Source organism: Terrapene carolina, unplaced genomic scaffold (assembly GCF_002925995.2).
Source record: "Terrapene carolina triunguis isolate 2854851 unplaced genomic scaffold, T_m_triunguis-2.0 Scaffold93, whole genome shotgun sequence".
NCBI lineage: Eukaryota > Metazoa > Chordata > Testudines > Emydidae > Terrapene > Terrapene triunguis.
Genome location: NW_020664444.1, coordinates 6,712,035 through 6,733,952, shown reverse-complemented (window position 1 = coordinate 6,733,952; position 21,918 = coordinate 6,712,035). Strand labels below are relative to the sequence as shown.

General features: G+C 50.0%; 1 protein-coding gene across 2 annotated transcripts in view; it reads left to right on the top strand.

Moving 5' to 3' along the window:
- The window catches only part of LLGL1 (LLGL scribble cell polarity complex component 1), a 64,766-nt gene that overhangs the window by 10,958 nt on the left and 31,890 nt on the right, over positions 1–21,918 (top strand). For both annotated transcript variants that reach the window (XM_024215045.3, XM_026650577.2), the window contains exon 2: positions 3,761–3,858. In XM_024215045.3, coding sequence (XP_024070813.1) covers positions 3,761–3,858 — 98 coding nt within the window. The remainder of the gene's footprint in view (positions 1–3,760; positions 3,859–21,918) is intronic.

The following is a 21,918-nucleotide window of genomic DNA, read 5'->3' as shown; positions in this document are numbered from 1 at the left end:
GAGCGGGTGTTGAAGACTGTAAATGTCACTCGCTACTTGTGAGTAGCTCGTTGGTGTCCTACGCTGGCTATCTCCAGCCCATATGTTGGAGCTCCTCTGCTGGCAAAACAGCCTAGTAGTTAAAGCAAAGACTCTCCTGGCTCAGCCACTTACTCACTTTGAGATCTTTGGCAAGTCACTTAGCCTCTCTTTGGTGTATCCCCACTTACAGAATGGAGACCTACATCCCAGAGGGGCTGGGGGCAAACTGATGGCTGCAAAGCACTAGAGGCCCTTGGCTGGAAGGTGCAGAGGGAGTGTGGTTAGTACAGAGCCCTGGGGCTGAATGGCGGGGCGGCTGGCTCTCCTCTAGCTCCAAGGAGCCTGCATTCCAAACCCTTGCTTCATACTCAGTGACTCCTCTCCTGTCCCCTTCTTCCTCCCATGGACTGTGTCTTCAGCCTAGGCCAGTGGGTGCAGTACTGACTCTGAGCAGTAGCAACCACGTTAACAGCCAATGCTATCGGTCGCAGAATCTGTTTTCCTTGGTCTCATCCATGCAGTCACCAGGCCCTGCCCTGCTTAGCCTAAGAAATCTGACCGGCCAGGGTGGCATGACGGCAGGGAGCCTAGAGCTGTCTGGCTTGGTGATGGAGTCCCCCGCAGGAGGAGTAACATTGGCACCCATGCGTCTGACGAAGTGGGTATTCACCCACGAAAGCTTATGCTCCAATACATCGGTTAGTCTTAAAGGTGCCACAGGACTCTCTGTTGCTTTTTACAGATCCAGACTAACACGGCTACCCCTCTGATAATTGGCACCCAAGTCTTTCGAAGCTATCCGATTGCTATCTTTCAGGGTGGGAGAGAGGATACCCATGTCCTGCTCCCTGGATCGCCTTTGCCTGATGGCTATTCACTGGAACTCTCCACTTGAAAATGTGGCAAACTTTAGTGCTAGTCCCAGCCCCGTTCCCAAGAGAATTGTAGTGGTATCATGTCCAGTGCATCCTCAAGTGCAAGGTAACAAAGTGTCCCTCTGTCCAGGGTGTGAAGCCCCTGCTGTCATATAGACCCAGTCCCCAAACCTGGTCTTCGTCGAGCTAGAGCGTTGCGTTGTTCCCATGGCATTTCAGAGTCTTTCCACTAACCTTGTGTAGTGCTGTTTCAGAATCCCTCGCACGTAAAGAGAGCTGTTGGTCTCTAAATGCCAGAATAGGCCCAGCAGCCACTAGCAAATCAGCGCTTTTACGATTCGTACTTACCATGACCAGATCCTGAGTCTGTTCTGTGTTGCTACTTTGCAGAGTAACTGTGTGGGCCACGATTTCGGGGGGCCCCTGTTTGGTGGTGCTGCAGTTGGTGTCTGTGCAGTGCATTGTCTTCAGAACAAGTCGTATGTTTCAGATGGGGCTGATGACGGATTTCTCAAGGGTTTTTGCCCAGCCATCCTCTGACCGGCTTCTGGCAAACTTCTCCGACTACCTCTCAAGCTGCCTTGTTACAATCTGATCGTGTATTTAAACATTTAGTTGTCCTTGGACTGTAAGTTTACAAAAAAACACTTTTTTTCTGGCCTTTTTTGTACAAGAGCATCCGTAGTCGGGTCCTCATCTAACTCCCTGCTATGTACCGTTGGAGAAAATACTTTGGCATTAAAAGGGGCACTTGGAACATCTGTCGCCCACAGCAGCCACGAGGGAGCAGGAGGTTAAGATCCGCTAAGTGGACGCAAGAGTTAAGAGTCTGTGTGTGGAAGGTGCAGTTGGGAAGATCCTGCAGACCATATGGTGACACTATGGCTATGTTTACACCACAACCTGTGTCAGCAAAACTTGTATCACTCAGGAGTGTGACTGTGCCCCCCCCCCCCCCCCCCCCCCCCCGAGCGATGTAAGTTTCACCGACATAAGCGTTCGTGTGCATGGCGCCATATCGGCGGGAGAGCTTCTGCCGCTTGGCACAGCTGGCAGCAGCGGCACTGTGCGTATAGACATGGCCTTATTCCTGGAGCCAGTTGTGAAGCACTGGGGAGAGCCTTCTGTGTGAGGGGCCTTGGAAATGCCCAGTATTCAATGCCCCTGCTTGGGGAGATGGGTCCTGTCTGTGAGCATTAGGGAAAGGGGTGCCGGAGCTGGAATGAGCTTCCTTCACTCTGGGTAGGAGGAATTAACCGGTCTGTACGCTGATCCTGTAATAGGGTCTCTTGCTGACATCGCTTCCTGGAGAACTTGTCCGTTTTATGACCACTTTCGATGCAAAAACAGCCTCTGTTTCTCTGAGTTGGCAAGTGATTGAAGTTCATCCAATAATCTAGATCCAGTTGCTAAGAGGGGTCCTCCCTCTAGCCAGCCTTTATGCTGGGCTGTCCCCTAGCTCTGGTTGCGGGTACCTAGTAGAATGCCCATATCCCACTGCCCACCTCTGCTCGGCTGCAGGGGTGAGGAATATATTCCCTGGGTGGTCGCGTTCAGAGCTGCACACTGATCGCCAAGGGGAAGCGGGGCGTGTTTGCTGAGCGAGAGCGAAGATTCATTCTCTTCCTGTACTGAGCTCAGATTGACCCTGACACTTGAGACGTAGCTGGAATTCGGATACTTGCACGTTGGTCCTGGAAAAAAAACAAAACAAAAACCCAGTCCTTGGATGGGGCGCTGCTGGGACTGCTCAGGGGAGGTGGGAGGGAGCGGTTGCTCCAGGCGGCTCTTCCAGCCAAGCCTGATTAATCTTTTCTCTTCTTCCTCCCTTCCACTTCTCCTAAAACGTGGCCTTCCAGGAGGCCACTGGGGTGGGAGCAGCGCTAAGGGAGGCTGCACCTGCACTGCGTGGGCTGCGTCGACTCTTATTAACCTTCCTGAAAGGAAGCTGTGGCCAGTAATAGAAGACCGCCAGCAGTCTAAGGAGTGGGGCTGTCTATCCAGGGCTGCTTTTATAGCTGCTGCTGGGAATCTTAGCTGCAAAGGCCAGGCTTGGGCCGGAGCCACGGCAAATCCGGCGCTGCCCTCCCAGCTAAGGCTCACGCAGGCTGTTTGAAAGGCTTTGATGAAGTCAGTGGGACGCACAGTGATTGGCCAGCCCCCACTCACCTGGTTATTCCAGGCTTGGTAGCTGCAAGGTGTCTTGAGCTGTGGCTCTTAAATTTGGCTGCAGTTTACAAGCTGTGTGGAGCTTGGACCTACTGTCTCCCTGTAATGCTCCTGCCAGTCTGTGTCTGGGGCAGGGCCCGGCTTCCCACGTTCTGGACTGTGCCAAGCCCAGTGGGCTCTGATCCTTGGCTGAGCTCTGGGTCACAAGTCCTTCTCTGAGGAGCAGGGAAGGCGAGGTCTGCCCGTTTTCAGACAATGCTAAGGCTCAGGCTTGGCCAAGGGCTAGAAATGTTAGATGAGGTTATAGTGTGTGTGGTCCTTGCTTAGCCCACCTGGGCAATGGGGCAACAGAACTGCCTGGCACCGCCGGCACATCCCGTGAAAAAGGCTTTCAGGCAGGTGCTCAAGGGGGAGTCAGTCTCTGAGCAGCAAGTGAGCGAGAGTCCCTCCCCCTTCTCCCCAGCATTGCAGGGAAGGGTGGCATGTCAGTTGTGAGATCTTCTTGGGCCCTGTAAATAGGGATGCAACTAAACTTCTTTTTTGCGTGCGCTGTCCAAGCCTATGGAGGCAGCACCGGCCGAAGGCTTTGGGATGGGCCCCGTGTAACCATCTCTGGGGGCTACAAGCGAGTCAGCCTCGCACCGCTGAACTCCGTGGCATGTGACGCTGTCTCGTTTCTCTCGTCTTCCTCCTAGACCGTGGAACATGGGTTCCCCAACCAGCCGAGCTCTCTGGCCTACGACCCCAAGCTGCGAATTATGGCCGTTGGCACCAAATCGGGAGCTGTGAAAGTGTATCCTTTCCGGGACTCTCTGGAGAAGGGCGGAAGGTAAGGTCACCTCCTGCCAGCTGGGGGGCAAACTCGCTGTAGCTACAAATGGGCCTGATGTGGCCACTGCCCATGGCTCCGGTGTTGGGTTGGTCTCATTCGAACTCTTTGGCTAACTGTAGACACTGGCTTGGTCTTCTCTGTTCACCTTGGTAGGTGCTAGCTAAGCATTTTTTATAGTGTCTCAAGATACCTTGCAGGCCAAACAGCTGGGACCTGCGGGGGGTGATCCAGTCTTGGCTTAGGCAGAAGCATTCCTTACTGGCTCGGGAAGGTGTTGGGACCACTCTACGCGAGGGCTGTATTTCAGCTCAGCCCACTGCGGTTCCGGGATGAATATGGCAGCTGATCTCGATTCAGTAGCTCATCTGCAGCTTTGAAAACTTGAACTTCTGGCTGAGAGCCTGTAGTGTTGGTCGGGAAAGTGGGGTTTCTTCTCCCATGAAATAGCCTCGAGTATTGTGAGCTTCCCAGCGGATGTCCCGGGGCTCGGACCCTGGCTGACTGCATTGTCCGGATGAGAGTGAAAATTCAGGCTTACAGCATGGAACGTTGAGGTACTTGTCTCTGCAAAATCTCACAGCAATGATTGCAACCAAGCTTAAGGCCTGGATTAACTGCTTCACTTCGGTGCCCACCCAGGGCCGAAGGCTGCAGAGCCTGTAGCTTCGGAGGACTCTGCATAGCGCTCTTGGAAGCAAGGCTAGGCTGTGTCGTGAGCATTGTAACCCACTGCGAATGGGTGTGTTCTTGCTGTGCACGTGAGTTTGCTAGTACCTGGCTTCTTGTGGGTGTGGGTTGTTTATACGCATCTAAAACGTGGAAAACAAGGGTGCCGTTCTGTTCCCACCTTTTTTGGCAGGTGAAAGTGGAGGGGACGGGGGTGGAGCAGAGTGGCTCAAGGTGGGTGGGTGGGAGGACAGCCAGCATCTGGGAAAGGTGTATGTGTGGAGGGGGTGTATGTAGATCTTAACCTACTACGTCTCCAGGTGCCCACATTGGAGGTAGTGGTTGGAGCACAGAACTGGAGCCCAGGACCTCTTAGTTCTGACACTGATCCCTTCTGTTCATGGGTCCTCGCTTTTGCCTCTAGTTTTCCCCATCTGTTAAGCAGGGATGATGGTGTTTACCTGCTTCCCAGGGGTGTTGTTCCGTAAGGGTTAGTCACCACGCCTTGGGGATGGGAAGTGAAGTCACGGCTGCATGGGCCAAGTTTGAGGGTGGGGTGGGGGAGGGGAAGGCTGCTTGTGCTCCAGATAGGGTGGGCGGGTGGGAGCGCCCGCCCTCTCCCTGCATGGGTGTTGCTGCAAATAGGTCTTGCCAAGATTCCAGCCTCTGCACTCAGCTGTCTGTGCAGAGCAGTGACTCAGAGTTGATCCTCCAGCTCTCAGCAGGAGCATGGCTTTTTCCTCTTCTAGCATGTTTCCTACTCCGTGCCTAGCAACCGGCCCTCTGGTAAATAGCTGAATGGCCGCGTCTGGGCCTTGGCTTGGCAAAGTGGTCATAGAAACCAGCTTGTGGGTAGGGGCAGACGTGGAGACGGTGACCAAACGGCAGCCTCGCGTCTGATGCCAGCGAGCCTTGCCATCCTGTGCTCTCCTCCTGCCTCCAACTGCGGTGGCAGTGGCTTTCCCGCCATGGTGCTACTTTCTGCCCTTACTGGACAGGGTAAAACAGTGCCCATGTGAGCCAAAGGGGCAACCTCATTGAAGCTCTTGGATTTCCTTCAAGTGTGGCAAACCAAACGCCTCTCTGCGGCCCCTCACTTCAAGCACAAGCCTGCCCCGTTAGCATAACCTGGTTATAGCTTTCCCTGGGCATCAGGGATCTCTCCATGGAGAACCGAATCCGGGGCCTAGATGGATCTCTGCAGCAGCTGGGGTGTGGGTGTGTGTGTGTGTATGGCTGAGTGGAGGATAAATCCAAACTCCTCATTCCCAAGGGGTGGGGAAGGAAACAGCTGAACTTGCTCAATCTTCCAAAAATACGGTATCTGACTTATGAATGGAGTCCACCTCCGCTCTAAGTAGACGTGGTGTCATCACTCGCCGTGGAGCGGTGCCCAGGGGAAACGGCAGATCAGGCACTAAAAACTGACATTCCCGGATCCCGCTGGTGGCTTGCAATAGGGAGAGCGTTCACGCTCGCACTCCTCCTCTGCTGGCGGCTTCCCCACTGCTTCCCTCCAGCTCTCTTCACGGTGCCGTGATGCTGTTCATTTCCTCTCTCCATGAAGAATACGTGCCAATGGCAAGTCGGGATTGAGCAGTGATGCACGCTGGGGAGAAGGAGCAGATGTGTGTGTTTCTTCCTCCTCCTCCAACAAACCTTCAGCTCAGGGGATTATTTAAGGAGCACAAATTGCAGGCTGAGGATGGCAAATTGCAGAGGTGGTTGGGGAGAGCAAGGCTGGTGGGGACACACTGGGCCAGCTGGGGTGCCAGGTACTTGGTGTTTAAAGCTCCTTGCCCAGTGTTTTTGTTCTTCCACCTCTGCAAACAATCGGTGGGGAAGGCGAACCTGAAATGGGGACCACTAGCCCGCCAAGTGGGCCCTCTCCCCCGAACAAATAGGCCAGAGTTATTAGACAGCAAGTTCTGGTGGATAAGGTACTGAGCTGGAGATCTGGGTTCTACATAGATTGGCCGGACTTTGGGGGCAGGAACTGTGGTGTGTGGGGTTTTTTTGTGTACTGTTTGTACAGGGCCTAGCACAGTGGGGTGCTGACCCATGGCGGGCTCATAAGTGCTACGTTGATACAAATAATAGATGTGTCCATGCATGGAGCGCACAAGTCTGTGTCCAATTAGGAGCTGGATTTCTCTCTGAAAAAATAATACACGTACATCCAGCTTAAACTGCAATCAGTTAAATGCTGAGGCCCACCCGATTCTTGTGCATCACGCAGGGCTCGGACAACACTTCTTAGCAAATGCGCTGTTTTGTTTTGGGGTTTTTTCTCCAGTGCAGAGGAAAGACTCCTCTCTAGAGGCAAGACATGGGCCCAAACCACAGCCTTAGAAATGGGGTGTCTGCATGCGGTCTACCAGCACATCTCTCGCAGGGATGCCGCTATGTAGAGGAGCCGCCCCAGTAATGGACCGGAACGCCCTGGACAGCAGCCTAGTGATTTGGGCTGGCGTTTTCAGGGAATCGGGATGCAGTCTTACAGGGACCCTTTGGGGAAGGGCCTTTCCCAGCTCCGAGGCTAACTGGCTGCCCCTGAATCGAGCGTCTGTCTTGAGCCGTTGTGGGCGGGGGGGGCGGGGAGCTGACCCATTGTATCCAGGGCATCCTTGACCAGTCTGCTGCACGTAGCCAAAGCTCCTCGGAGGAGAGGGGAGCTGGCAAGTTCTGCGAGGCCTGGCAGAGAGCGTCCTTTGTTGCTTGCTGTGTGGAGGGACTTCAGAGGGCTTTCTGGCTGCAGGCCAGGAATCAATTTGTCCCAGGGGTTTTGAGGCCCTGTTCTCCGGGCCCCGCTCCACAGGAATGCGAGGGGGCGTTAGTCGGAAATCGGTCGGACGTGCCGGACAGGACAAGGTGCAGAGCTGGCCCTTCCCTGGTCTGTCCTAGCCGTAGAATCTCCTCCCGGCGCCACTGCAGCCTCTCTGCACGGGAGGGGGGAGGAAATTGAAGACCCAGTCGCTGTGTGCGCACCCGAGAGGAGCTCCCTTTATTCAGCGTCCTAGCACAAAGCTGGCATTTCTTTCCATTGTGCACCAGGCCTGAATGCCGGCCCAGCTGCGACGTCGCTGGCCACGCAGCCAGAAGATGGCTCTGTTTGTCCCCGGAGAGGAGAGCTTAGTTGACAGGCACAACAGACTGTGTGTGTGTGTTGGCACCAATACGTTGCCCTGGCAACTCGACCCCCTCCCACGCCCCAGTTATACAAAACTGACCTAGGAGCACAGATGCTCCTTGGGACAGGGACCGTCTCTATTCTATGCTGTGCACCCCTACGGGGTGACGTGCAGTAACAGTACGAATAACTAGGCAGGGGCGGCCTAGTGCCTTTTCCTCTCGCTCCATCCTGGTTAGGGGTAGCAGCATAAAAGGTCCTCTCTTCACCGCCAAAGCAAAGCCACCGTTGCCAGGTCACGTAGCCTGTATCTGAAGCTATTGCTTTTGACAGGGCTGGCTAGAGCCGCTTTAGCATCGGCTGGGTGGATTGTACCCAGCAAGGAATCGCCTCAGCTGGGTAAGACTGAACATCTGCCGGTGGCAGTGGATAACTTAGACAAAGTGAGCAGCTTCCCATTCCCCTTGCTCCCCATCGCCAAGCCCACTTCTCCACGGGAGCAAGAGCTCAGTCCAGGAGGGTCAGCGCCTGCTAGCTCAGAGCAACGGGCGGAAGCAGCATCCTAACTAACCGCCGGCTGCACCGACTGTTTCTTTCCCTTTTTGTTTTAAACCTGCTGCTTATCAATGGAATTGGGACCCCTGGTTCTTGTGTTATGTGAAGGGGTAGAGAACGCTTCCCTGTTTGCTTTCTCCACACCAGTCATGATTTTATAGACGTCTGTCCTCTTCCCTCCCTCCCCCCACCCCCCAGCTGTGTCTGTTCCGAGCTGAGGTTCTTCAGTCTCTCCTATGGAAGCTGTTCCATCCCCCTGATCATTTTTGTTGCCCTTCTCTGTACCTTTTCCAATTGTGAGATCTTTTTTGAGATGGAGTGACCAAGTCTGCCTGCAGTATTCAAAGCATCAGTGTCCCATGGATTTATATAGTGGCATTTTATTTACTGTCTTATCTACTCTCCCTTTCCTAATGGTTCCTAACATTGTTAGCTTTTTTTTTTTGACTGCCACTGTACATTGACCAGATGTTTTCAGAGAACTATCCACAGTGACTCAAAGTTCTTTCTCGTGTGGTAACAGCTGATTTAGACTCCATTTTGTATGTATCGTTTTGGAAAAAAAAAAAAAATCCCATGTGCATTGCTTTGCAATTAGCAACAGTCAATTTCATCTGCCATTTTGTTGCCCAGTCACCCAGTTTTGAGAGATCCCTTTCGTAACTCCTCGCAGTCAGCTTTGGACTTACAAAATTACTCAAGCTAGTTATCCTCTGCCAACTTTACCACCTCACGGTCTACCCCCCTTTCCAGATCATTTATGAATGTTGACCAGCACTGGTCCCAGTACAGATCCTTGGGGGAGGCAGCTATTTATCTCTCCGCTGTGAAAACTGCCCATTTATTCCTACCCTTTTCCCCTATCTTTTAACCAATTACTGATCCACAAGAGGACCTTCACACATATCCCATGACTGCTTACTTCTTGTTTCAGAGCCTTTGGTGAAGGACCTTGTCAAAGGCTTTCTGAAAGTCCAAGTACACTGTATCCACTGGAACAAGGAGTCTGGTGGCACCTTAAAGACTAACAGATTTATTTGGGCATAAGCTTTCGTGGGTAAAAACCTCACTTCTTCGGATGCATTACCCACGAAAACTTATGCCCAAATAAATCTGTTAGTCTTTAAGGTGCCACCAGACTCCTTGTTGTTTTTTGTAGATACAGACTAACACGGCGACCCCCTGATACTTGTATCCACTGGATCACCCTTGTCCACATGTTTGACCCCATCAAAGAATTCTAATAGATTGGTGAGGCATGATTTCCTTTTACAAAAACCCTGTTGACTCTTGTCCAACAAATTGTGCTCGTCTTATGTCTGATAATTCTGTCCTTTATTATAGTTTCAGCCAATTTCTTGGTACCGATGATAGGTTTACTGGCTTGTAATTGCCTTTTTTTTTTTTTTTTTTAATCGGCATTTCGTTTGTCCTCCAGTTATCTGGTACAGAGGCTGATTTAAGCAATAGGTTACATACCACAGTTCTTCAATTTCATATTTGAGTTCCTTCAGAATTCTCGGGTGAATCCCATCTGGTCCTGGTGACTTATTGCTGTTTAATTGTCCGATTTTGTTCCAAAGCAATCCGTTCCTCCTGAGTTGGCCAAAGAAACGAGCTGCGTATGCTGAAATGCAGGGGCCTGGTTTTCACTCGGACTGGCTCCATTGGAGAACTGGGTTCCAGCTTCCCCTCCTCCCACAGCAACTCCGCTTTAGGAAGCTGCAGCCCCCTCCCAGCAGACTCCTCCAAGGGGGGGCTTGTTCTACATTGGGGTCGGCAACCTTTGGCCCGTGATCCCTGGATGACTGTTAAGCTCTTTCTGCAGAGAGAGGTGCCCGAGGGAGACTTGGTTGAGGTTGGGGAATGGGTGGCTGGATCAACCCTTCATCGCTGGCCATCCAGCGATTGAAGGCACTGGGGCCAAGGCCATGCAGCAGTGACTTCAGCACTTCGAGGGAAAGCCCTCGATGTGGGGGCTATGGGTGACTCTCCTAGCCTGATGTGGAGGCAGAAATAGCTTAAATCAGCCTCTTCCTATTGGGGCCTGGGCAAGGCTGGTTTCTACCCCCAATGGCTTGAGGTGTTGTCAGGAGGCTGCTAAATTCCAATGAATCTGGATACATACCTGGGCCTTGTCTAGAGCTGCCATGTGCCATTAAGGAAGCCTGTCATTCCAGTTCACAACGGCCTTTCCCTTCTCCAGGGGCTGTTCACAGAGGACGGCTCTCCTTCTGGGACTGCAGTGGGGTAGAGAGAGCTACTGGAAGACTTCTTAGCCTTGTGTAGCCAAGAGAACAATGCAGCTGTGTCCATTGGCACAGGGAGACTAGACTTCAGTTGCCTCAAGTTACCTCAGTTAGCGACCCGTCCAAGCCTGCTTGTGAGGACAGAAACAGACCTTTGTTGGATGCCCTCCTGCCTTGCTGCCTCCTGATCTGGTGACACACCACGGCTGTCCTGTAGATGAGGCTAAACCTACGTCAGGTGCTCCAAATGATTCACTAGCAGTAACTAGTGGAATGGTGAACGCTGGCCCCTGTCACAGGTCTGGTGTTAACCCCTTATAACTCTGACTGGTGGGGGAGGGAGGAGGAATGACATCATCTGGGTGTCATACACCTATTGCACCCTGTTACAAGAGATCACACCTGGACTTGTGTCTGGGAGACTCAGCTCATTGGCCGGCATCTTACTGCTAATTCACCTTCAGTGGATAAGGCTTATTGTTGAAAGCAGATGTCAATGACTTGGTCCTGCAAGAATACTTGTCACTTTCTGAATAATTCTGACCCGAGGTGGTCCCTAGGTAGCCTGGTTATCCGTTGGAACCCCCTCTATTTGAGGGCAGGTTTCCTCTCTGATAGCATATAACTTAACTTCTCCACTGGCAGTGCCGGTGTGGAAAGGGCGCTGGTGGTCTTACCCACTGTGGTATAGGGAAGCTCGCTCTTGAGCGGCTGCCGGTGAAGCTGTACAAGGAATAATGAAATGGTGGGGGAATGCCAGGGGGGAAAAGCTAGTGCAAACACTAGCAGTAAAAAAGGCCGCTCTGGGGGTGTGGTTTCAGCACTTCACGCAGCTCTGGAGCATTAGCAGCGAGGCAGGCGGCTCTGACACTGTTTTGAGCTCAGTCTTTAAACTCCTACAACTGGCTCCAGCGTTGCAGTGAAATGTAGAACTGTAGCTGTGCAAACCACAGCGTGATGCAAACGAGCACCGCTGTGGATAATGTCGACACTGGGGGGAAGGGAGGAGAGCGAAGAGCTCTCCTCTTTGGGTACATGGATCTGTGGGGCACTTGTGTGTGGTGAATTCAGGGGATCTACCCCAGGAATATTAAAAGCTTTACATTCCCTGTATTACTGCTTAGCTAGAGTGCTTTTAGGCATTGCTATTGTTAACTCTTCACTCTCCCCCAGACATTAAAGTACTGTCAGGATGTGTGTGTGCCTGTGCTTGACAAAAGAGAACACTGAACATGGAAACTTTCCCCAGACACAATTACCATGAAAAGTGTTGTTTTCTTTATGCCCTGGGCCATCAGATGAGCCGCTGGAACTGCATAGTAGTAAAAGTGAAAGTGACCCATCTGTTTTACCCACTTAAGCTGAGTGAAGTGCTAAAGTAAATAAGTCTCAATGTATTTTGGTTTTAAGGTGTTAAAAGTCTGGTGTGTGTGTGTGTGTGTGTGTGTGTGTGTGTTGTCGTGCTGCAGTAGCCAATGGAAAGCTTTCATTATGCAGCAGTCATCTCTCTGATTTGCTTGGCCCGGCTTTGGAGGGTGTCTGCAACCCTCCTGCTTCTGTACAGTTGTTGCCAGCGTCCGTGGTCCTGTAGAATAGAGCTGTACAGATGGTCAAGTGACACCTAACCGTTGGATCGCTGCTCTAGATGTCTGCAGAAAGAAACTGCAGTCTTAGCATCTCCACTGGAGATGCTATTATATACCAGATTTGCTCTTAACTGGCCTCGAATAGCTCTTGCTCATTGTAGTCCCTGCTCCATTCTTCTGTGTCTGGGGGACCTTGATTACTTAAAGGTAATTTTGACCAAACTTTACTAAACAAACCTAAGACTTAAAACACTAGAACGGTGGAACCAAAGTTCTAAACAAAGCAGGGGTGTGCCTGAGAATCTGGAAGCAACAGTTAGTGGCTTTCTGCCGATGCCCAACCTGAGGGAAGAGCAAATAGTAACCAGCGTGGGGTCTGAAAAGCAAAGCAGTCCACCTGGTTTATAATGAGAGCATAAGGAAATCTCCCTGATAGTGTCCCTTTTAATGAGCGCTTCGCCTGCACTCCGGCACAAGTATGCATCTCTCTTGCCATTGGGGTTCCTGTTAAAGCTGGTGTGGTGTTACGCCAGTACACTCCTGTGGGGGGCGTGCACTGCTTCTGTACCAGCTCTGTGGCTGGAGGGCACGCTCTCCTGTGGTGTTGAGCCTAATTCCTTGCAGCGCTAGGTTGTCCCTGGTTGAATTGCAAAGTAGGTGACAAAGGTTCTCCAACATTCCTCCTGGTGGCTGGACACAATGCTGTCGAGCGGGAGCAGACCGCAAATGCTCCTTGAGATGCTGCCATGGGATTGCTGCCTTTGAGGATCAGATTCCTTCTGGATTTTTATTCCTGCCTGTCTCACATGGCTTCAATTCTGGTCCTGGAACTCTAGCAGCCCTTTTCCCTGTAATGTCCCCTTCTCAACTAGGGCATTAGCAGTTTCCCGTCTGTGCAGGGAGCTCACCAATTCCTGCTACAGAAGGCTCTTTGGTGATCCTGAATGCAGATAGGCTAACTGCCAGCGTGGGACTCATTAAACTCCTCCCATCGGCAATCTCTAATTGCTGTTGTGGCGTCTGTAGGACTTCCAACTGTGGTAGTCTGGAAGCATCCCCTTGCTGGAAGGCTGCCATTGTGGAGTGAGCAGTCTCCCTTGAAGAGATCATGTCTCCTGCTAACACGCAGTGTCTTTATTGGGGGGAATTTGTTGTAAGCTTCCAACTGAAACGTAGCTTTTGGTTAGCGCTGGTGCACTGCTTGCTGCTCCAGCCAAGATTCACGTAGGAGTCGTCAGGATCTTAACGAGTGCATAGGCAGATTTTTAGAATGAGGCTTGCGATAACGAGTTTGAGCAGAGGGACAGTCACCTTGCATCTGGCACCGTCCTGTTGGAGACACTTACAATGAGATGGTGTATATCGCATTAGCGCATAACACAAGTACATTTCCTAAGCCTTGATAAATTACCAGCTTTACGGGCTTCTCTCTGTAAAAGATACAGATGATGTCAAATGCAGAACGCTGAAGCATTTGACACACTTGCAGTATAGCAAATTCACCATTCACTGACTGAGTTTATCACAGCAGAGGGTTTCTTGATAGGTGATAAAATGCCAGATAGTAGATTATGCAAACTGTTGGGTCTTTTTAAAAAAAAAAAAAGAAAAAAAAGAAACCCACTGCTTGTATTAGGCTCCTCTAAATTGTTTGCTGCCAATTGTATTTTCCTGTGTGGTTAGGCATTTGGATGCTGTGAAGTGAGCCTCGGAAATGAGGTCAGATAAAAAAAAGTGAGGAAATGCTTTTAGAGAACTATCAAATTGAGCTGGTCTTTCCCATGCTGCCTTATCTGTTACTAAAACACCTTTTAAAGCGGCACTGAAAGAGAGTGACTTAAGCAGAATGTCTTTTGACACCTTGCTTGGCTGGAATGCCGACAACAGACTGGTGGGTTTCACATCCGAGTTCTCTTGCACCCGCCTCGTGCAGTTAGGGTGACCAGATGTCTCGATTTTAATAGGGACAATTCCCCCCCCCCAGCCCCTCCCCCCACACACACACCCCATCCGGATTTTTCACATTTGCTGTCTGGTCATCCTACGTGCAGTAGCAGGTTGGGTGGAGGGAATACTTGCGTCCAGAACTCTCATTGGAATTTAAATAGAAATGGTCCAGGACTTAGATTTATTTGCAGCTTCCTCTGACAAGCCTACACTTGGGCTGCAAAATCCCTAATGAAGCCTGGGTGTTTTGGCTTTTATCTTTGGGTTTCTGCACTAGCTGGTTAAAACCTCTCCATACTCACCATCTTGGAGAGCATGCACCCGCGTGGCAAATCCAGTTGCGAGGTAGCCTTGCATTTAAAATGTTGGTCAAAGAACAAGACTTTTAAAGCCTTGGCAGGTCTCTTGTGAATTTGCCTGGCTCAGACACCGTAAAACGAGCAACGTAAGCCTTTTCCTAACAGCTTCCTCCCCTAGCTTAATGGCACCTCAAACACCCTTCTGCTTGGGGCCTGTGTCAACTGCAGCCAGTCCAGAAACCCATCCACCGGGGCTACGTCTGGCCCTGTGTTGTGGCACCAATGGATGACTGCTGGGGATTTCTGTAGATGGCATTGCAGGGGTTGTGTTAATTTATTGCTGCCTTCCTGACGGAGGGGAGAGATTGAGAGGAGGAAAGAGAAGTTTAATTGTGGTGCCTGCTGTTCTTGGAGCCCACAGCCTGGCTTTTCCTGGGGCCTGGTCTCTCCTCCTTGCAGAGATGCTTGCAAAATGCTGCAAAGAGCTGCAGCTATTCAGGCTAGTGGCTGGTTGGTTCCCTTTGAGAAGGGCTGTTTCTTTTTGCAACTCTGCAGCCTGCTTTTCAGGTCTGGCTTTTCCACACCTTCCTGACCGTAAAGCTTAGTGTGAAGGTGAGGGTTACTTAATATTTCTAAATATTAGAAATGACAATTTCCTAAATTACAATGTTGCATCCAGCACAGGAGAGTTGTATATTAGACCTTGTCTTGACAGATAAGTGGAATTGATCACAGATCATAGCTGAAAGGGGAAGTTGATCGTAACGACTAGAAATCAGAAGCTAGAAATTGTAGAAAATTGATAAGGAAAGCAAAGGGACACACGAAGACATCTATGGCCAGCAGAGAGAAGGACGATAAGGAGGAGTTTTTAAAGTATACTAGCAACAAAAAGAATCCTAACAAAGATATTGGTCAATTACTAGATGGAAATGGTAGAATCATCAATAGTGTAGGAAAAGGCAGAAGCGTTGAATAAATATTTCTGTTCTGTACTAGGGTGGGGTTGTGGGACAATGTAGTCATACCATATAACACACTTTCCTTTTGGTGCTGCTAGTACCTCCGGAGGGTGTTAAACAGCAGCACTAAAGTTAGACCTATTTAAATCACCAGGTCCAGATAACTTTCATCCAAGAGTTTTAAAAGAGCTGGCTGAGGAGCTCATTGGGCTGTTAATTTTGGGTTTTGTTTTTAATACGTTTTTGGAAAACGGGAAGTTCCAGGAGACTGGAAGAAAGCTAATTTTGTGCCAATATTTAAGAAGTGTAAACAGGATGATCCAGATAATTCTAGGCCTGACAGTTTGACATAGATCCTGGGCAAGATAATGGAGCGGCTGATATGGGACTCTATTAATTTAAGGCAGGTAACTCATTCCCATCAATGTGGATTGATGGGGAATAGCTCCCATCAACCAAGCTTGTGAAAAAGAAATCGCGTTTGGTTGATAAAGGCAGTAGTGTTGCTGTAATATGCTTAGACTTCTGTAAGGCATTTGACTTGGCGTCACATGACATTTTGATTAAAGAATGATATAAAATTAACATGGCACACGTTAAATGGATTTAAAACCTAGCTAACGGCTAGGTGTCAATGTCACTGTAAATGGGGAATGATCAAGTAGTTGTGTTTCTAGTCGGGTCCTGCAGGCGTTGGTCCTACTCTGTTTAACGCCTTTATCAATGACCTGGAAGAAAGCAACATAAAATCATCACCAAAGTTCCCAAATGACCCCAAAGTTGGGGGAGTGGTAAATGAAGAGGACAAGAAACTGAAACAGAGCAATCTGGATGGCTTGGTAAGCTGAGTGCAAGCAAACAATATGCATTTTAATATGGCCAAAGTTGTACATCAAAGGACAAAGAAGGCAGGCCGTGCTTACAGGATGGTGGGGGGACTCTCTCCTGGGAAGCAGTGACTCTCCAAAAGACTTGGGGTCATGGTGGATAATCAAATGAACATGAACTCTGTGACGCTGGCGGAAAGGGCTAATGCAGTCCTTGGATCCATAAACTGAGGAATTGTGAGTAGGGCTAGAGCGGTTATTTTATCTCTTTTTGGCACTGGTGCGACCACTGCGGGAAGACTGTGTCCAGATCTGGGGTCCACAATTAATGATGTTGATAAATTGGAGCGGATTCAGAGAAGAGCCATGAAAAATGATTCAAGGACTAGAAAAACCTGCCTTATAGTGACAGACTCAAGGAGCTCAATCTATTTAGCTTAACAAAGAGAAGGCTAAAGGGTGAATTGGTTAGTCTAAATCTACATGGGGAACAAATATTTAATAGTGGGCTCTTCCATCTAGCAGAGAAAGATCTAACCTGCTCCAATGGCTGGAAGTTGAAGCTAGACAAATTCAGACTGGAAATAAGGTGTAAATTTTTAACAGTGAGTAATTTAATCTTTGGAGCAACTCACCAAGGGTCGTGGTGGATTCTCCATCATTGACCTTTTTAAAATCAAGATCGGATGTCTCTTCTAAGATCTGCTCTAGGAATTATTTTGGGGAAGTTCTGTGTCATACCGGAGGTGGGACTAGATAACCATGCTGATCCTTTCTGGCATTACAATCTGTGAATCTGATGCTACGTGCAACCTTCTAAATTGTACCAAGCTGACAGAGCTGGTAGCTGTTCTAGGAGCCCGTCTGCCATGTGGGGCACCCACTAATGCACGACTGACTCTTGGGAGTGATGGCTGGTGCAGGTTAGAGCCTGGCTGTCAGGTAGGCATTATACGCTTTGCTTGACTCTGGCTCTTCCAGTGCCAGGTGACCCTGGCCTCCCCCGTGGGCACAAGGTGTGAATGAGGCCGTGCTGAGATGTCAGGAGTAGCGACAGTGACAAGTGTTATGCCCTCTCGTGACCAGCCGCCTGCCAGTCTGAGGCATCTCTGCCAGGGGAGTGGACTCGTTTCAATTCCAGTGCAAGGCTGTGATCTCCAGGCCTGGGTGGAATGAGCGTGGGATCTTGCGACGCTGTTCTGGGTATTTACGGGAACGAAATGGCTGGGCCGCAGTCGCTGTTCCCAAAATCCACGTGCCTGCAGCTGTGCTGCCCATGGTTCTATTGCATCACCGAGCCAACGCACCTTGCATCAAACTCCCACGGAGCCAGGGGACGAAACCTATCAGACTTTCTTGATTTTGTCTGTGCTTGAGTGTAGGACGCTGCGACAATGGGCCAGGGCTGTAATCCCCCCAGGAATGGGATGTTTACCGTACTTCGGCTGTACTGGCCTGGCCGGGTACTCGGGGTGCCGGTCTGGCTCTGGCTACTTGCCGCTGGAAGCTGGGAGCTTTGTAGAGCTGATCCCAGATGGAGCATGTTTATACCATTGCAAATCAACCTAAGCCTGCAGTGCTCGGACTAGCTCCTTGTGCAGGACTCTCCTGTGGGTAGGAGGCAGAGATCCTTGTTGGGGGACCAGGCACTTGCTTAGCATTCTGGGGTCATTTGCAGTGCATACCCAGGGGGGTCTGGCTCTCCAGCAGTTCGTGAGCGAGAAGAGGGTGGCAGGGAGGAGGAATCTGGGCTGAGCCCACTAACTTACCTAGAGCCCTTTGCCTTGCAGCAGGCTTAGGCATCCAGCCAGGGAACTTCCTGATTCCGGGCGTCTGTATTCCATCCGTGACAGCTGCTTGGATGAGTCGGAAGGGCTCGGTGTGACAGGTTAAGGGAATGGGAAGTGTTCGAGCTCTGTGCCACTAAACATTTACTTTTAAGAATCCACGTTGCTCCTCCTTGCGCTCTGGGCTGCTAATCAGCTTTGAAACCCACACACACAACTGAGTTGAGTGGGGGAATCTGAACGCCCCCCCCTCCCCCCAGCCCATGTCTTGGGGCTACTTTCCTTCCCCTCGCCCTTCAGTGAAGCAGTGGGAATTGCAGGGCTGTTTCCTCTCACGGAGTGGTTAATTACTAGCTATTGGCAGTTACCCTGACTTTCCAGCTGCGGCCAGCCTCATTAACGCCTCTGTCTTCTCCGGCATGGGGAGGTGGAGTTACTACAGCCCCTTCCCTCGCTGTAGTGTGCGTCTGCACCACGGCACTAGTGCACAGTAGCCGTGCTGCTGTTTCACCTGTAGTGTAGACATGGCTGGAGTCTCTTGATCCTTGGGACTTAGCAGGTTACTATCACAGTGACCCGGGGTTCTGCATACAAGCACCTAACCAGTACGTATGGCACGGCCAAGAGCGTGCGCTCCTGCCACTCTCTAGTGTCTGTTTTTGAGCCTTGTGGGAGCCGGAGGGGGACATGCCGCTGGTTCTGGGAGCTGTGCGGAGTGGAGCGGGAGCGGGGTCCCTGGCAGGAGCTCGAGGGCCGGATTAAAACATCTCACGGGGTGGACGCAGCCCGTGGGCCGCAGTTTGCCCACTCCTGATCTCTGGTGTTTTGCTGCAGCCTGGCCTTGTAGAAGGCAGGATTGTGTTGGCGTATTTCAGTCCTGTCCCGCAATGGGCAGAGGCAGCACTGATGGGGCTGAGTTGTGTGGTCCTGCTATCACGTGGGCTAATGTCTCCCAGGACTGTAGCTGATCCTAGCTCCCTAGTGGTAGGATTTGAACCCAGACCTGCCAGCCCAGGCTGGTCCTGTGCCACTAATCTCTCTTAATCTGCCTTCTTGCGACTGCGGTAGTATGGCTCCGGCAGCTGACTGCGCAGGTAGACAGCGGCTTGGTCTCTGCAGCAGGAAAGCTGGAAGAATGAACCCATGGGAAAGTTCGGGGTCCTAGAGAGCATGAGCGCTAATGCCATTGTGTGCGCCCAAAGGAGCAAAGCTAATTGCAGACATACCCAGCCTATTGGATTACCCATCTCGGGAGCGCCAGCAGTTTGGGATTTTAATTGGGCAATGAAACGAGTTTATGAAAGTGACTTAAATTCATCATGTCACCCGCTTTCCTCCCCGTGCTCCTGCTGCATTGCGGACGCGGCGGCTGCCGCTTTACGGAGTCAGGACAATAGCATGCGAGTGCAGATGGTCCAGGGAACGAAGCCAAACGCGGCCTCTAACTCCAGCCTGCCCCTTCCCTTTGGTCGCCTTCAAAGCGGGAGGGTCAAGTCCCCTCCATCCTTGTATAAACCCACATCAGACTGAGTCGCATCTTGTCTGGGGAAAGTGTCTCTGGTGAAGATCTGACCGAATCTTCCTCCAAGCATTGCGGATATTTACACTCGAAATTCTGTGTTGTACTAAGCCTCTGCAATACTTTAGGCATAGCATGATCCTCTTCAAGGGGAGCGGCTTTCCCGTGTCAGCTGTACCCCAGGTTCTGTGTCCTGGTGTTCAGTCAAGAGTTAATCTGTACCCACCCCCAAACTTCTAGGGGAACCTCATGGCAAAGTAGGCACTCCTGGCCCTTGAGCGAGGAAGGAGCCCAGATCCTCCAGCCGCTGCGTCCCCATTTCGGATGCGCTGGGTTTTTCTGCTCACGTTCCGTTTCCTTGTGTTTTCAGAAGTTCTTTTTGTTTTTCTGGGACAGGAAACGAGGGCTGGAGAGTTGCTGAATAAGCATAGCGTGGAGTCTGGAGTTAGAAGAGGTGGTTGCTCGGAGCAACGGGCAAGCAGGCAGCTGGTTGCCTGGTGACCCTCTAGTGAGGGATTCCAGAGAATACAGCTCTGGGAGGCCACGGTAAACCAAAAAGAAAGGAAGGGAGGCACCAGGAGAAGCAAGGGACTCTTACAGGGCGCTTTGCTCCTGTGGGGAGAGGGGAATTGCCAGGGAGAGACATTCAAGCTGCTCTCAGCTAAAGCCTGCAAGAAATGCCCCTGGAAACAAGTGACAGACAGTCATGGGGTCTCTGAAAGGGACACCTTGATTCAGATTGAGAGGGCAGCAAATTCTCTGGGATTAAACTTTAAGCCTCTGCTGGCAACAAAAGGCAGTTTGGCTACTTGATAGCTCTCTCCCAGGACAGAGCGATTGCTCGTGTCTTGGTGATCCTCTGGGAACCATGTTATCGACTGCTGTTCCCGTTAGCCCTTTAGAGAGACGGCAACATTTGGTAATAAACCCTGGAGTGTCCCTGCTGCAAACTGTAGGCTCACTCGATTAGCATAGTACTCCTTGTAATGGCTCCCGTAGGTACTGATCTGTTTGTATCTCTGGCCCAATTTGAAAACGGGACCTCGTTGTGCTGGGCGCTGCACATACGTAGTGAGTGCCTGCCCCAAAGAGCTTGCAGTCTAAATACCCAAGACCGACTTCTACAGGCTCATTGCAGTGAATGGAATAGCAGTCTTGCTTCTGGCTACTTAGTCAGTAGTTTTTTTAATCTCACAATTGAGGAAGAAGGCTGTACTGGGGTGTGTGTGTGTGTATATGTGTGTGTGTATATATGTGTGTGTGTGTGTGTATATATATATATATATATAATATTAAAATACCTGACCTGGTTTAGAGGGGAAGAAAGGGAAAGTTGATAGCAATGAATATAAATCAGAAGCAAGGAATTGTAGAAAATTGATGAGGGAAGCAAAGGGACACAAGGAGAAATCTATGGCCAGCAGAGTTAAGGACAATAAGGAGTTTTTAAAGTATATTGGGAACAAAAAAGAATCCTAAGTATGATATTTGTCAATTACTAGATGAAAATGGTAGAATTACCAATTATGTAGAAAAGGCAGAAGTGTTTTAATAAATATTTCTGTTCTGTTTTTCCCCAAACACAGATGATGTAGTCCTATAATATAACACTTTCCTTTCCACTAGTATCTCTTGAGGATGTTAAACAGCAGCTATGAAAATTAGATATTTTTAAATCATCAGGTCTAAATAACTTGCATCCATGAGATTTAAAAGAGCTGGCCGAGGAGCTTGCAGGACCATTAATGATGACTTTCAGTAAGTGTTGGAACTTGGGGAAGATTGGAAGAAAGCTAAAGCTGTCAGTATTTAAAAAGGGTAAATGGTATGATCCAGGTAATTATAGGTGTGACAGTCTGACATCAAACCTGGGCAAGATAATGGAGTGGCTGATATGGAACTCAATAAAGAATTAGAGGAAAATATAACAATTAACATGAGTTTACAGAAAATAAATTGTTACATTAGCTTGATATATATATATTTTTTTGCGATTGAGTTTGGTTGATAAAGGTAACAATGTAATCTACTTCTGTAAGGCATTTGACCTGGTACTGCATGACATTTTGATTAAAAACTAAAATGATGTAAAATTAACATGGCACATTTTAAATGGGCTAAAAGGTGGCTGATAGGTCTCAAAATCTAACTCTAAATGGGGACTCATCATTGAGAGGTTGTTTCTAGTGGGGTCCTGCGGGCATTGGCACTTGACCCTACGCTATTTAACACTTCTCAGTGATCTGAAAGAAAACATCAAACTTTATCAGTGATGATTTTCAGATGATACCAAAATTGGTGGAATGGTAAATAAGGAAGAGGCCAGACTGCTGATACAGAGTCATCTGGATTGCTTGTTAAGATGGGCACAAACAAACAATATGCATTTTAATAGGGCTAAATAGTATCAGGGGGTAGCCGTGTTAGTCTGTATCTACAAAAACAACAAGGAGTCTGGTGACACCTTAAAGACTAACAGATTTATTTGGGCATA